Genomic DNA, 18,212 nt, shown 5'->3' with positions numbered 1-18,212 from the left:
TTTTTTAATGTAATATTAATTATTTTTTTCACTTATATTCCTTATGATATTAATTATGAGAAAAAAAGTATATAAATGAATTAATTATGAGAAGGTTAATTTTATAAAATTATTTTTTTATTCGTTTATTAGTTTTTAGGGAAAATATTATGGGATGGAGAGAGTAATGTATGTATATCATATCACTAAACCAAATTTACATGTACATTAATATTTTAAATAGAAAAGGATAATTATCTCTAAAATAATTTTATTTGTAGTATTTTATTGCTATTATTTTTTCCCTTAAAAAGTTAAGATGTCTGAACGACATGCTTGTCCAATTACAGATTTATTTTTCGACTATATGCGCACAAATAGTTTCGCCGCGCACGGAAGAGAAAACCTTTCAAAGTGGAGACCATAGTAGTCAACTCACAAAATTGACCATCAGTTCGTTCAATTTCTTGTTGCTTATTCTTTGTTGGATAAACTCTTTCCCTGGGTCACAGCTGTAAATAAGGATAAAATAGAATTTCAGTTTCACAAACAACTCAAAAGTACGTACCAATAAGCTATAAATTTCCCTCTTTTTTTAATCCATAAAAATTGATTTATAACACTCATTTTTCTTGTTTAATCAATTAAACTACATTTTTTTGATTGCCAGTCTTTAAATTCTTTTGGGATATTATTATTTTATGAATTTTTAAATGTTTATATTAATCATTAAATTTTATAATAAATACTTGGAAACAAAAAATAGTTTTAAGAAAATATAATTATTTTTCATATTAAAATTTTCAAGTAAAGACAAATTAACTCCTATTTTCATTATTCAGAAAAAAACATCCATTGTAATTAGTTCTAAAATAAATACTCTGAATTTCTTGAACGTTTGTTAATTCCGTGGTAACTCACAATAAACTATATGAAAAAGAGATAAAAATTCTCATAATAAAATTTTACAAAAAAATATATAATAATAAAACGAATTTTGTAATAAAAAAATAGACAAATTAACTCCTAGTTTCATTATTCTGAAAAAAATACCCATTGTCCTTAGTTCTAAAATAAATACTCTGAATTTCTTGAACGTTTGTTAATTCCGTGGTAACTCACAATAAACTATATGAAGAAAGAGATAAAAATTCTCATAAAATAAAATTTTACAAAAAATTATATAATAATAAACGAATGTTGTAATAAAAAACAATAATATTAAAATAATCTTAAATATGACTTTTAAAATAGTACTTATTTCGAAAATAAAAAAAATTTCGTTTAGAAAATTGTGATTAAAGACTTGCTTAGATAAATTTTTCAATAATCAGAAACAAAGAAAAAGTCAAATGAATTAATTAAGTTTTTATGCAAATTAAAATTAGTACGTATATACACAAACAAATTTATAATTTATTTATTTATATTTAATTTTGGAAAAACTAACTTTATCTTATGTATAAACTAGCTGTAATAATTTATAAGAAAAAAATGATTTTACTATATTTTATTTCCTTATTTTCTTTTTCTACAAAAAATTTAGGTATAACGCCAATGAAGCAGTGTGCGAGTGACATTGATCACCTTAGAGGGGTGGTAGTCTTGTGGGCGAGCTGAACGGCGTCGTGTTGGGTGTTGATGACGTGGTTGAAGCACAAGTAGCGACCATAGGATGAGATATCTTCGTAAACACAGATGTGGGTATCCACCAAGATTCCTAAGTCTACGGTCACCAACACGCCATCTTCGTACATCTCCGAAGCTCCTCTGAGGTAGGGGTTTTTTTGGATGCAGAGATCTTGGTGTTGGTCACTACTCATCAACAAGCCTGCGTTTATGGACACCATGTTCACCTCTCTGTCCATTGCTAGGGCCCACGCTGTCCTCTCTGCCATTGTCTTTGACATCCCGTGCCATAGCTGTTGTTGTACACTTGTGAGTTTGGCAGAATCAAAAGAAAAAAGAAAGAAAAGAAAATAAAAAAAATATTTGAACTAAAATAGAATAATAGAAAGGTAAGATGTACACTAATTGTTTTTTAAAAAAATCATTTTCATTGCTTTTCTTCTCTATCAAACTCACTAAAGTTTTATTCATTTTAATTTGAACTCTCTTTTTAGCTCTCATTATCTATTAGAGTATCTTAGAGAGTTAATAATGTTGTTTAATTATTTTTTTTCATTAGAGCATATGATGTGGAATTGTTTATATAAGTATTGTTGCTTAATAATATTATACCATAAATATCATATTTTTAAATATCATAGGACTCAAATTAATTTAAACACTCATTTTAACTATCTTAACATTTGAATGAATTTTTACTTAAAATACTTAAATCTATATGAAATTGTATGACTAACAAAATTATTATGATAAACAACTTATATAAGCAATTATGTAGATACTCTTAGAACATCTCTAATAGAGTGCTTACATAAGTTGTTTAACTTTCATATCCTGTTAGAAGGGAAAGAATTTACAGACAGAAAAGAAAATGGTTCTCTACATTTGGACTATCATACAACCAATCTTTTGATAAACCCTTTCATCATCATTCCATTATAGTTAATCAGTACGCTCCCGCAGTTAGTTTTCATCATCATGTTGAGTATGGGAACACAAAAGGGGTTCTATTCATCTCTCTACAGTAATTTCTCTCTACATGAATAGAAAACATGTGGTTAGGGTTTAATGATTGTCTGTTATAATCAAATTAGGCTGATTGATTGAATCCCAACATTTGGAATTGAATCCCAACATTTGGTATCAGAGCCACCCATACTTGATTCATGTATAATGTTTGGACAACATACACACATTAGATACAATGTTTTTTGAGGAAACAAATATGATTATCACATTACTGCGGAATGAACAATGATATAAAGCATTTGGTATAAATTTAAGTGCATCATTCATGTGTTTGTTCTTACTTTTAGAGGCCGCTCCATTATATTAAAATAATAATCATGGGCTTCTAAAATTTAAAATAAATAAATAAAGTTAAAAATAATTTACTCAAGAAACATTTTAATTTTGGATTTGGTGTATCAATGTTCAAAATTCAGTTATGGTATATCATTTTAATTATTTAACATTTAAATGAGCTAATTGAATCAAGATATCACCAAAGCGACCTCTCTTGTGTAGATTGTTCATGAAAAACGTTAAATGTTAACGTATGTGATTATTTATCTGATGAATGGTGACTAGCCCAAAAGAGAAGTTACCATTTAACTAAGTTACATACACACCTGTGATGTATTAAACGTGTGATAATCATGTGGTTTTGCATGTGGATGATAAGTCACATCAAATATGTGTTTGTTATTTGATATGTTTTTATTATCAATGTTTGAACATTACAACAAGGATATCACTAGCAATTAATATCACTGTCCAAAGACTTGATATTAATGGTGCACTAGATATCTTGAGATGAGATATACCATTATTTAGATGCATTGATGACTATTATGTGAGCTTATTTGTATTATTTGTTTTGATCTTTTCAGTTGTTGCTTCTATATCTGCTAATCTGAATTCGATTCTGATTCTTAATGGTACAAATTTTAAGGACTGGAAAGAGAACATGCAAATTGTTCTTGGCTACACAGATCTAGATCTTGCATTAAGGATTGAGAAACCCCCTTCTCCTACGGATTCCAGTACCTCTGAACAGAGGAAAATTCATGAGCAGTGGGATCACTCAAATCGCATGAGTCTTATGATCATTAAGCGTGACATTCCCGAGGTCTTCAGGGGCACTGTTTCAGATGATATAACTAGTGCCAAAGAATTCCTTGCTGAAATTGAAAAACGCTCTAAAAAAAGCGATAAGGCGAAAACAAGTACTCTCCTTCAGAACTTGATTTCCATGAAGTATCAAGGAAAAGGAAATGTCAGGGAATACATCATGGGAATATCAAATATTGCTTCAAAATTAAGGGCACTAAAGCTTGAGCTATGAGAAGACTTGCTTATTCATTTAGTGCTAATTTCTCTACCTTCACAGTTTAGTCAATTTAAGATCTCTTATAATCAGAAGGAGGAATGGTCTCTTAATGAGCTCATTTCATACTGTGTGCAAGAAGAGGAAATGCTGAAGCAAGAAAGGGCTAAAAGTGCTCATGTTGTGAGTACCTCTAAAGGCAAGGGCAAAAGAAAAAGAACTGAGGAGCCCAAGAATGAAGGTGCTAAGGTCCAACACAAAAGAAACAAAATCAAGGTGACAATTATTTCTTTTGCAGTAATCATGGACATGTAAAGAAGAAATGTACCAAATATCATGCTTGACGTGTAAAGAAGGGTATGTTTCTTACTTTGGTCTGTTATGAGGTCAATTTAGCTTCAGTACCTAGAAACACTTGGTGGTTAGATTTTGGTGCCACTACTAACGGTTGCCTAAGCTACCGGAAGCCAATTGATTCTGAAAGATGGATCTATGTTGGAGATGGTAAATCGGTGGAAGTGGAAGCTATAAGGCACTTTAGATTATTATTATGTATTAGTTTTTATTTGGATTTGAAAGACACTTTTGTTGTACCTTCATTTAGAAGAAATTTGGTTTCAGTTTCTTATGTGGACAAATTAGGTTATTTGTGTTCATTTGGAAACAATGTGTTCAGTTTGTCTTTTAATTTAGATATTGTTGGAACTAGTTCACTCTTGGTTAATGATAATCTATATTTACTTGATACTGTAGCTTCCTATCATGAATCCTTTAATGCAGAATTGCGTGGTACTAAGTGTAGAATTGATAATACAAACTCAGGAGCATTACGACATAAGCACTTAGGTGACATTTCTAAGAACAAAATTGAACGACTTGTGTCAAACAGAATCTTGGATTCCATTGATTTCACAAGCTTTGATGTTTGTGTTGAATGCATTAAAGGTAAACAGACTAAAAGCAAGAAATTAAGTGCATATGGGGCTACAGATGTCTTGAAATTGATATATACGGACATTTGTGGGCCATTTCAAACACCTTCATGGAATGGTCAACAATATTTTATATCATTCATAGACGATTACTCTAGATATGCATACTTGTTTCTTATACATGAAAAGTCACAATCTCTGGATGTGTTCAAAACATTTAAAGTTAAAGTTGAAAGTCAACTCAACAAAAGAATAAAGTGTGTCAGATCTGACCGTGGTGGTGAATACTATGGCAGATATGACGGTTCAAGTGAACAACGTCCGGGGCCTTTTGCCAGGTACCTAAAGGAATATGGAATCGTCCCACAGTACACCATGTCGGGGTCACCTAGCATGAATGGTGTGGTTGAAAGACGTAACAAAACTCTTAAGGATATGGTAAGAAGCATGATTTGTCATTCTAACTTACCAGAGTCAATATGGGGAGAAGCACTAAATACTGCAGCTTACATTCTAAATAGAGTGTCAACCAAGGCAGCTGCCAAAACACCTTATGAGCTTTGGGTTGGGCGAAAGCCTAGTTTGAAACATTTTCATGTATAGGGATGTCCAGTTGAGGCAAGACATTATAAGCCAAATGAAAGGAAATTGGACTCCCGGACAGTGAGCAACTACTTTATTGGTTATTTTGAAAGATCCAGGGGCTATAAATTTTATGATCCCAAATTAAAGACAATTTTTGAGACGGGAACTGCCACATTTTTTGAGGATATTGAGTATGGGGGGAAGAATAAGGTTAGAGACTTTGTCTTAGAGGAAGAATCAGTAACAATTCCAGAACTAATTCATATAGTTGTTTTTGATAAAAAAAATTCGGAACCTCTACAAGACATTGTTATTGAATAAATAAGGTTGGAGACTTTGTCTTAGAGGAAGAATCAATAACAATTCCAAAACCAATTCAGACAATTGCTTCTGATAAAGCAAATTCAGAACCTCTACAAGACATTGTTATTGAATCTCTCACTCAAGATAATTTGGTCGTTCATGAAGAACAAACTCAAGATCCTCAAGAACCTATGCTTCATGAGGAAGTACCTTTGCAGAGATCTACAAGAGAAAGGAGAAGTGCTATTCCAGATGATTATGAGGTATTTCTCCAGGAACATGAGGAAAATAATGGTATGATGGAAGATGACCCAATCAACTTCCATCAAGCCATGCAAGATTCCAACTCAGAAAAGTGGATTGAAGCAATGAATGAGGAGTATAAGTCCATGCAAGACAACAAGGTTTGGGAACTTGTCCCATTACTAGAAGGTGTGAAACCCATTGGTTGCAAATGGATATTTAAGACCAAGCGGGATTCCAAAGGTAATGTGGAGAGGTATAAGGCTCGTCTTGTGGCGAAGGGCTATACCCAAAAGGAAGGGATTGACTTTAAAGAGACTTTCTCTCCAGTTTCATCAAAAGACTCTTTTAGGACAATCATGACTCTTGTTGCACATTATGATTTAGAGCTTCATCAAATGGATGTCAAGACGACATTTCTCAATGGCAACATCGATGAGACAATTTATATGGTGCAACCAGAAAACTTTGTGTCAGGAGACCCAAAGAATATGGTTTACAAACTGACAAAATCCATTTATGGGCTAAAACAAGCATCTTTTCAATGGTACCACAAATTTCATCAAGCAATTCTCTCATTTGGTTTCGAGATGAATCTTGTTGATGATTGCGTGTATCACAAATTCAGTGGGAGCAAGTACATTTTCCTGGTCTTATATGTTGATGACATACTGCTTGCCACTAATGATATAGGCATGTTGCATGAAACCAAGAGATTTCTATCAAGAAACTTCAAAATGAAAGATCTTGGGGATGCCTCCTTTGTATTAGGAATTCAGATACACCGAGATCGATCTCGGGGTATTCTAGGATTATCACAAATAAGTTATATCAAAAAGGTACTTAAAAGGTTTGGCATGCAAGAATGTAAATCCGAGATACTCCAGTTGCTAAGGGAGACAAGTTTAGTCTTAAACAGTACCCAAAAGGAAATTTTGAAATTCAGGAAATGCAAAAGATTTCCTATGCATCAGTTGTAGGGAGTTTAATGTATGCCCAAGTATGTACGCGTCCAGATATAGCATACATAGTTGGGGTATTAGGCAGATATTTAAGCAATCCAGGAATGGATCATTGGAAAGCAGCTAAAAGAGATATGACGTATTTGAAGAGAACAAAGTATTATATGCTCACATACAAGAGGTCAGATCAGTTGGAGATCACTGGGTATTCTGACTTGGATTTTGCAGAATGCCTAGATAGTTTGAGATCCACTTCAGGTTACATTTTCATGTTAGCCGGTGGTGCGGTTTCTTGGCACAGTGCCAAGCAAACCCTTACTACTTCATCCATCATGGCGACAGAATTTGTGGCATGCTATGAGACATCAAATCATGGAATATGGCTGAAAAATTTTGTCACAGGGCTGCAAATTGTGGAAGAAATTGAAAGACCACTTAAGTTATATTGTGACAATAAATTAGTTGTATTGTATTCTAACAACAATAGGAGCTCGACCAAGTCAAAGCATATTGACATCAAGTTCCTAATTGTTAAGGAAAGGGTACAGAGTGGACAAATTTTCATAGAACACTTAGGGACAAACTCCATGATAGTAGATCCTCTTACTAAGGGACTTCCACCCAAGGTCTTTCATGAGCATGTTGCTCACATGGGTGTTTTACAATTCGAGGAATCTTTGATTTGATGTGAGTTAGACACTTTTATGTATTTTATGTTCTATGTTAGATTTTATGTATGCATACATTGACTTTGGATATATATATATATATATATATATATGGCTTATTATTTAGTTATTACACTTTGTACATTAAGGTTATTAAATGATCTCATTGAGGTAAAGTAGGACCAATTGAAAATAGACGTGTATAGACCACCTTTAAGTAATTTTCTTGTTACACATTTCATGATGAGTCTATGTCATTTGATTCTGTCAGCATTAGTGATTATTGATGGGTTTAGTTGTGATTTGATACAATGAAAACTGTTTTGGTTCTACATACAAATGTAATCAATAGACAAGATTTTTGGAATATGCTCAAGGCATGTAATGATAAATTTTGAGCTCATAAAGTCTAACACATTCATAAGGATCGTAAGAATATATATATTTGTGACCAGTGGGAGATTGTTAGCAATTTTGGGTTATATATATATATATATATATATATATATATATATATATATATATATATATATATATATATATATATATATATATATATCACATGATTGAATAAGTTAGGGCCATTATATAATTAGCCAAAATATTAAAGTGGTCTACTCAATATAAAAGTATGGTTAATTCTGTGTTTGAATTCCAACATTTAGAATTGAATCCCAACAATTATAATCGAGTCAAAATAGTTAGGGATGCTAATTAACCGTTCCTCACAACATTGATTTTATTACATGTGGAGAATTTTTTTAAAAAGAAAGCACTTTAAATTTCTTAAAGATAATTTTTTTTTTATCTTCAACTTAATATATATATATATATATATATATATATATATATATATATATATATATATATATATATATATATATATATATATATATATTTGATTTTCATAATAATTAATTAACTAATAAATTATAGTTCTGATATTTTTATTATTATTTAATTGTGTTAAAATTTTACAAAAATAGTTTATATCGATTAAACTTTTTCCTTTTTATTTTTATTTCTCTTACCCAAATAGATTATTAAATCCTTTTATAACAGATTTATAGTATTAAAACATAGTGTTTATAAAAAAAACGACATTGAATTATATTAAAAATCACAATAGGATATTTTCGATTTTATGATTTGTAAAATGTTTTACTTTTAATTGTTTAATCACTATTTTAAAGATACTTAATCATATGTTTACATTTTATTTAACATTTTCTTAATAAAATATTAAAAGGATATTATTGTAAGTGAATATTATATTAATTAGAAGTTACAATTAAATAAAGTGGTTTTTAAATGATCCTGCGACAGTTTGTAATGGGGGTTTACGAGAATAGAGTTTGACGTGTTATTATTCACCCTATTCATTTGGATCATTTTGTTTTCCAATAATATAATACTAGTAAGTATTTTTTTTTTTTTTAAATCATGATGATATTGTTATGAAGTTTTTTCCCTTAAAATATAAGATAAATATTTTGAATCCAATAAGATTTATTCTATATATAAGTATAAATTGTAAATCACTCGATTAAAAGATAAGATACAATTTATTATCACTTAGGCCAATTATTTGCTCTAATAAAAACAAAGGAGATCAGGGTATAATTAATTTTACCTTGAACTTCCGACAGAAATTGATATCACTCCAATGTTTCTCATCCATGTTCGATTCCATGGCTTTGCGATCCTCCCTCCAAACGACAGCTGTTGCAGATGAAGTGAAAACCACTTTATCTATTGTTTCTGTTTGAGCGCAAGCTTCAATCACATTGTGTGCTGCTCTGACCTCTACGTCTGCTATGTATTCCTACAATAAACAAAAGACAGTGTCATTTTTAGACAAAATTCTGAGATTCAATGAACAAGTAATAAATCTTCGCACAAGTACGTTTTGGTCAAACTTTCATAAAATAACATTATTAGGATGGACCTAATTAAAGTAACCATGCTATAACTTTTCTTCACCAAATTTTTGCTTTTGCTCAGAAAGTCGGGTCTAACATTGCATGGAAAATGGAAAATTCGTTCCTGGTGTTTGTGATACATATATAGATGAAATTAATTTACTAAAAGCCTAATATATATCAATATCACTAGCGAATTAATATAAATTTCAGTGGACAATATGTATTGGAATTATGTTGTTAATACCTTTCGTTCTAATATATGTTAAACAAATAAAACTATTTTAAAGTTATTCATACTAATTAAAATTAAATGTTGCTTAAAATTACTATCCAAATAAAATGCTAAAACTCTGGTGTTCTATTTGAAAAATTGTTACATGGTTCTTGTTTGGATTAATTTATTTCGAAGTAAGAAAGTAATTTAAAAATAAAATAATTTTTTAAATAAATATTTTGCATGCTGATACTCTAGTAGCAATAACTAAACGATTAAAACAACTAATAACTTCAATTTAATATTTGAGTAATTTGAATTATTAGATGCATTTTCATCACACGCAATTGCTAATCTCCCTGCTTTATACTACAAAAAATTGAAGTGACTTAAAGTGGTAAGAATATAATTATGGAAAATAAGCAAATAGTCGCCATGTTGATTTGGACAACCCAAGTGAATGACAATGACACATAAATTCGATATCATTCGACTACGGATGATTAACCAGCTAGCCCACTAGAAAAGAATCAATATTTGCTTCCTTGTCACGATCCTCGTGTTAGAGTCCGAAAGAAAAGGATTGGAAGAAGAGGAGTGGCGAACCCAGACTCAAATTAAAGTGGGAAACAAATTGGAGTAACGAATGGAAATTTGTAAAATGAATCATGGTTAATATAAGTGGTGGCAGTGTACATTCATGATCAAGATTTCAATTTTAGGTGATCTTTTAGTATAAAATAAATATTTCAATTTTAGGTGATCTTTTAGTATAAAATAAATTATGTTGAGAAAAAAATATTCACTTTTCACCTTATATGTACCCTACAAACATTAATCACTTTCCATCAAATAAGAAACTCAGGCAAACTCTGGGTCTATGCTTATCATATCCACCACCCACCCATCCAAGGAATTACTTATAAGACTAGCATATACAAAGTCTAATATTTCACCCAAACCATCATCTCCGCCCAACAAAAAGTGCATGCATTAACTCTTTTTCAATAGCACCAATATTAAGTTGATTGTTTGATTAGAATGTGACTCAATCTCTTAAAAAAAAATATTAAATTCTAATTTTATGGATGAAAATATGTCCTTATAAAGAGACAGATATGAAATTAAATGTGATCAATTAAATTTTTTAATAAAAATTAGTCTTAGTAAATTAAGTTGATACTTCACACTAATAAAATGCTTAAGAAAAAGAAACTCTTCGATATCACTTTTACAGTAATACAGGTTTGACATATTCTTCACTCACCATCAAGGTTTTAAGAAATTTCGCAATCAAATCACAATCCTAATTGTGACTGCATCATTGCATTGGTTCACCATTTTTCACAATATTAAAAATAATCGCAACAAAACTGTAATCATGGTGCTGATTGCAGTTTAAAATCATGGAGAGAAGATTAAAAGATTATGCAAAATAAAATCATCATCATGCAAGATACAAAATTAATTACGAACCCCCATTAGATACTAAATAAATAAAAAAAAAGCTACGAATTACAAAGAAGGGGGTTACTTACATCATAGTAGGGTTGGTCCTGAGGTGGTTCAAATACATAAAACAAGCCAGAGCAGCCTCTTAGAGCATCGGTTATGCTATGGTAATCAAATGGGTCTAAATGGAAAATCTTGAGCCTATTGGGGTCAGCAGAAATCCCATTGAGTTGCTCGTTCCCTGAGAAACAAAAGCAAAGTCAATTTCAATTTCAATGAGCCATGCAACACAACATATAGGAAATTTGACTAAATGGTTTTCTTTTAAACTAAATATTACTTTGGGTGATATTTAAACAATTTATCAAGTGTGCTGACTCACCACCAATTACATGCCTAACAGAAATTAATGAATCTGATAAATTATTTAAAGATTACTCCAAAGTAGTATTTAGTTTTTTTTTATAGAAAAAACCTATATTGGTCAAATTCCTGCAACATAAAGGTAGCAAAAGAGCCAAAAAAAAACAGCAACCATGTGATTGAACAGAGGCATGGACATGGTATCCCCGTAGAAGTAATTGTTGGACCAGACTGGCACCTAGCTGACCCGAAGCATCCATCACGCAAACTGTGCTTGCACTTTGATCGAACGAGGGCGCCATATATATTTCTTCTCCAAGAGATAAAAGAGAATAAAAATGAGGAACGGAACAGGAAGTGTTTCAAAGGTTATTTGTAATTGAAGATTGAAAAGGTGGGTTATAAATAAGGGAGGCCAACAGCAACAACATTCAACAGAATTGGTAATTGGTTTTATCATTTAACTAAATAAACTAAGATTCGGATCCTACTTAGTCATTGGATATGAAATAAGTTGTCAGAGAAAAATAAGGGAGGCTAGCTAGCATTCAAAGAGTGTGTAGGGTAGATAGGTAGGAGGTAGTTGCGTTATAGAGGATGAAGAGAACAAGGTGGTCACCGGGTAAGGCAACTGGTTTTTCAACAGTGATAAATGGAGTTTGGTGGATATGCACGTGGCTAGTTACTAGCTATCCTACCAGTGCAGCACAGGGATATTGTTTTTCTTAATTAATCTTATCTTATATTATAATAAAAATAGAGTTTAATAATCATATATTATTTTATATCATTATACAATCAAAGATTATTATTTAAATTATTTTAAAATAATTATTTTAAAAGTTAATAAATTTATAATACATAATGATTTATGATTAAATAACTGTGCATATTCTTTTTAAGTTGTTTATCAATACATAATTTTTTTTCTCTCTTAAATATATTAATCAATTAGTTACAAACCAAAATAATTATTTCATTTGCAAAAAAAAAATATATATATATATATATATATATATATATATATATATATATAAATACTAATATTCACCCTAGTTGGAATGTATTAGCAACCAATATCAAAATATTTTTTGAAAAAATATCTCTCACATCTTTTGGTTTTGTTAATTTATTATAAGAATATTTTAATATTTAATTAAAAAATAAACCAATTTTCTCTCCTATCACAACTTAATATTACTTTTATTTTTTCTCACTCCATATTTATTTTTTACACTAATTTCTCTTATCTTTCTCATGAAACACCTTATTTTCATTTCCCAACAAAAATTATCATTAAACAGGAGAAAGAAAATAGTATTTTATATTTTTTAAAATTAAGTAAAATACTATCATGTTCTTAAAATATTATTATTTTTTGTCCTAAAAATTTTGACATTAATTGTCAATGCATTCCAACTAGCTTAGAATGGACATTAGCAACCCCATATATATATATATATATATATATATATATATATATATATATATATATATATATATATAAAAGATTGTAAAACATTAAGAAAAAGAATTAGGTGGTAATTTGACATTTAATTCATCGTGCAACATTTGTTTGTAAACACCATATCATATAATTAATAAATACACCAAATATATGAATATATAGTTATATATTGATGATGTATAATTATATTTAGGGAATCACAAATTTTATATAAATTACCAAGTACTGTGAATTTTATATATCTTGGCTTCCTTAAGGTTGATTTCCATTTTTTATATTTATGAAAAATAGTACAAATTTTTGTTCAAATTGAATTTATATTAATAACATAAAGTACAGAAAAGTTGGACAGCATGAACATCAATAAATACCATTAATTAAATTCTAAAAATGACAGTGTCAAATCTCCTAGCATACCAACATATCTACAATCTAGAATGATTAAAAAAAATCGTAGAAACAATTAAAACATATAGGATGATAAACATATTCATATTAAACCATTTAGAGTGAATTAACTAAATAATTTAATTACTTTTTAAAAGGTGAGAAAAATATAAAAACGACTAATAATAGAGTTTGAACGTTAAGGAATATAATTTTTAACACATTTATTTTTAATCCTATTAAACAATGTCTGATGATAAATACTATTGACCGCTCCCACAATTTATCAGTATATTGTAATATTTTGTTATAGGTAAATATTAATGAGTGTCCTTAAAATATTAGTTAAAAAATTTAAAATATAAATATTATTATTAAAAGATAAAAAATTATATCATCTATAATTATTTATAATTACTTTTACATTTTTTTTATAATTTTTACAATAAATATTTTTTTAATCTGTTAATCAATATTCTTAAAATACTCATTATCAAGACCCTTTACTATATTATAAATTAAATGCGAGGGTGACATAAGTTTCTGATAAGCTGCTGAATTTGGAAATTTACACTGAAGGGAGATTAAATTGAAGTACTAAAACAAACCAGCATTACAGGGTTATACTCAGGATATGGGTCACTTAATTTAATGATTGATTCATTTATTGAATGAAAGAGGTGACAGATACTACTAAATAATAAATTTGTAAAATTATAATTGAAGACTATTTTCAATAAAGACCACATAACTGAGAAGGTATACTAAAAATTTTACCTGGTTCTTACAAAGTGAAACTCATTGTAAAAAATACCCTTTCAGACATCCGGAATTGTTCTCTGATAAATGGTTAATACTACGAACAAGCGCATACCTACAATAGTACTACTTCCGTTGTATTATAATTACAGCTTTAGTTTATTTATATAAAATAAAAATATCAATAAATAAATAAAAAAATAACAATTTTACAAATGAATCTTATCATGATTAATTTATTTTTTGTTTTTTAATCTATATCATAATATTACAGGAGATTTTTCGTCCGACCTCAAATATAAGAAAAAAAATGTCACCCTAATTAAAAAGAGCCATTAAACTTAACACCGCAATTAAATAAAAAATATTTTAAAGATAATAATATTAAATAAAATAAAATTAATTAAAATTTTCTTATATTTAATATTTATAAAAAATCATTTTTTTCTTATGTCTGAGAACAAAGAAAGTATAAGTAAAAAAAAATAATTAATGTTATATTGAACTATTAAAATAATAATTTTCTTGCATAATTATTGTTATGGGATGGAGGAAGTATTATTTTATTTTATATTAATTCTTTTAATTTTTTTTTCATAATTAAGCACTTTTAAATATGGTCCAAATGTCTAATATAATTCAGAATTGCCCATTGAACACAGGCATGGGCAGTGTATTTAAAGACTTCAGATATTAAATGTTTCCGTTTTCTCTAATTTTATTTTCCAAGTTGGGATCCAATCAATAAAGTTTGGTCAAATCATGTACAGTGCATATATAAGTCGTGTAGACTAAATTAATGGTAGTATTTAATGCGTCACTATGTACTTATATTTCTACCTGCTTCATGTGTATTTTAAGTTTTAATTAATTCATATTTTTAAAGAAAAATATTAATTTAATTAGTCATGTTAAATTTTTTAATTATTTATACTGTTATTTTAAAATTATTCTTTATTTCTTTTCCCACTTATTTGTTTCTCATCAAGGAATAATTGATGTTTGGAGAGAAAATATTATAATTAATTAAAGATATTATAAGAAAATAATTAATGTCCAAAACTTTTAGAAGATCTTATGAAAAAATAGTCTTATACATAGGAATGAAGATAAGAAAAAGTATTCCTTCCCTACCATTATAGTAGTAATTGTCGTCTAAAATTTTGTACCAAAATACTGCCTCTGTTCTTAAATGTAAGACTAGTTTTTTTAATTTTGTGTGTCCTTTGTATAAGACTTTTGAATTAATTATTTTTTGACCAAATACTTATAATTACTTTACAATAAATGGCATGTATTTTAAAAAATAAATGCATTATGACTATGTTGAATAAAACTATTTAAAAAACTAGTTAGAAGTTAGAAGCTGAAAAAGTAACTTATGAAATTAAAACTGTTTGATAAAATTAATTGTTGAAGTAGTTGAAAAGTATAAATGATCGAAAAATAATAAAATCACAATTTATTTAAAAATGATAAGTAGAAAATTTGATAAATTTATTAAGAAAATATAAAAAACTAAAAGTTAGAAGTTAGTGTTTTAAAAAATATTACTCCAAATAGTGTTTCAAAAAATATTAGAAGATGCTAAGTAGCTACTAAAAAAAGCTTGTTCAACAAACATTCAAATGGGTTTTTTAACTAGTAAAAAAAGCTAGAAACTAAATAAGATGTCTTATCAAACATAGTCTATCTCTCTTATAAGGATTGGATGAAAAAGCTAACACACATTAATTAATTAGGTTGGAAAGTAATTAAATGGAAAGAGAGGAATTATCAGGCCCAATAATTTTAAGGATAATTTTGGCAAAATAATATAAATTGTTAACAAATTAAGTGCAAATCATATTGTGGACAACAACAATGTTAATGAGGTCTTCATTGATCTCACTAACACTAACGTCATGGACGAGGAACCAAACACGTCCAAAGAAGTTAAAGCTAATGAGGTTATGAAGTCCATTCAACAACTGAACCTACATCCAAGTAGTCAGAGACCTTACATGAAGCTACATTTAGAGAGCAATTGATGCATGATGCAATCATTGTTCTTCCAACCAGCTCCGGACCCACCCCAATCAACTACGTGTTGTTGATGGATTGACAAGTACACCAATTGTCTCAAGTAGTAAAGTTAAAATGAAAGTTTGAGTATCGTATCCACATGAACTTTGTTTGTACTTAGGTAGATGAAGATTTGAAAAAGTTGTAGAAAAATAGAAATTTAATTTGAGAGAAAATTAAATCAAACAATAAAAAAATTAAACATGATTTAATTAAGGACAGAAAATCCAATATTATTGTAGAAGGAAATTCAAAAGATGAGAATGTTAAAAACTTAGCTTATCAGAGCTACTTTTTGATGTAATGTTAATAATTTTTCTCTATTTATAATTATTCCAATTTACACCTGCATCTACTAGTATACTCTAACTTTGGTCCCCCGCATGAAAGAGCCTAATTTATCTATTTTCTCTCCCAACTCCCTTTGTAGAGCTAAAATAGTAAATTGCATTAAGAATATAGATGTATAACAGACTAAACAAATATCAACACATCTCTAGTGATGACTTTATTTAGATACCTTTTTTCAGTTCTATTAGAAAATAACATTTTCCAATGCTACCCCTAAAACTTATCATGCAAATGGGTGATCAAGCCACAAGCTATAGTATTAAGCACATGAAAAGATAATGAAAATGTAATATTCATAAATAGATAAGAAGAGAAATTACATCAAGAGTAGTTGGCTGCCAAGTTCCCAAAAAAAGGGTGTTAGCCTCTCATTGTCATGAAGACTTTACAATTGCAAGAGGGAAATATTTAGTAAAAGGGGAAAATAAGAAAGAGAATAGAGGCAAGGAATGAATTCCATTGCTTACTTCTCCTTCTTTTAGTCTTTGTCTTCTATAAGAAATTGTATTGGAATTTATGTGTGTCTTTTCCTTCTTTTTTCATCTTCTTTTATAGGTGTAGATTAGCAGGTTTTTGAATTAGTCTGATTTCCTTAATTATTCTGCTTTTCTTAATTAGTCTTCTTTCCTTAATTAGCCATTCTTTCCTCAATTAGCTATCTTTCCTTAGTTAGCTATAATTTCCTTAATTATTCCTACTTTTCTGGGCTTTATTTTATTCATTAAGCTTCATAAATCCATCACTTTTAATATTCACTGCACAAAAACTTACATGATGTTAATTTAACAATTATTTTCTCAAAAATAAAAAATTAGAAGAGAAAAATTACAAATTCCTCTAATATGATTGGATTGGTCATGGACACCTTTGTTGAACGTCAAAGGATTGAAAATAAGTTGTTTAGGAGATCCATGCAAGATGCCATCAATCAACAATTCATGTCTCTTGGGGCCAATTTCATCCAAAATCTCTAGCAAGCTCAATAGTCTCTATTTAGCGTTGCTGCTGCTGCACCTATTGCTCCACCTCCACCTGCCTAACCACTTCCACACCCCTATCCATCCCCAAACACTAAGTGTTACCCCTCTACCACAAACAACCAACTCTGAACCACCTCAACCACCACCTACAAACTTTGATACCCCATGTCCACCATCACTAAATCATCCACCACCATCTCAACCACCTCCACCACCTACTCAAGGACAACAATGATGTCCTTCATTATTTCTTTCTCCTTCAAACTCATAGTCTTTTTGTTAATGACAAAAGGGGGAAAAGTTTTATTAAAGAATTTTGATGTATTTGCCAAAACCACTTAATAAAATGAGGTGTTTGAAAGTCCATTTGCATATGTTCATTTTAATTTTTCCACTCTCATATTTATATGCTTGCATGTATATTATTATCTCCACTTGTATTGTCAAGCATAAGATTGTTGGACTCGGGGGGAGTTATGGACAATCTATCATCATATATATATAACTTTGATTATTCATCATACATAAGCACATCATATTCACTCTGATAATTATGATAATTATGTTTTTCTCTTAATCAAAATTTATATGGTTTGTCGTCATCAAAAAAGGGAAAATT

General features: G+C 29.2%; 1 protein-coding gene across 1 annotated transcript; it reads right to left on the bottom strand.

The window, feature by feature from the left end:
- Positions 1–233: 233 nt before the first annotated feature.
- LOC114423271 (cinnamoyl-CoA reductase-like SNL6) lies at positions 234–12,196 on the bottom strand. Its single transcript, XM_028389965.1, has 5 exons — positions 11,757–12,196; positions 11,308–11,462; positions 9,264–9,455; positions 1,567–1,901; positions 234–491 (listed from the first exon to the last, which is right to left on the bottom strand). Exons 1-5 carry the CDS (start codon positions 11,884–11,886, stop codon positions 410–412), a joined length of 894 nt encoding a protein of 297 aa, XP_028245766.1. The 5' UTR covers positions 11,887–12,196; the 3' UTR covers positions 234–409.
- Positions 12,197–18,212: the final 6,016 nt, after the last annotated feature.

Source organism: Glycine soja, chromosome 8 (assembly GCF_004193775.1).
Source record: "Glycine soja cultivar W05 chromosome 8, ASM419377v2, whole genome shotgun sequence".
Classification (NCBI taxonomy): domain Eukaryota; kingdom Viridiplantae; phylum Streptophyta; class Magnoliopsida; order Fabales; family Fabaceae; genus Glycine; species Glycine soja.
The sequence above is the reverse complement of the archived record's forward strand: the minus strand, read 5'-3'. Positions and strand labels throughout refer to the sequence as shown.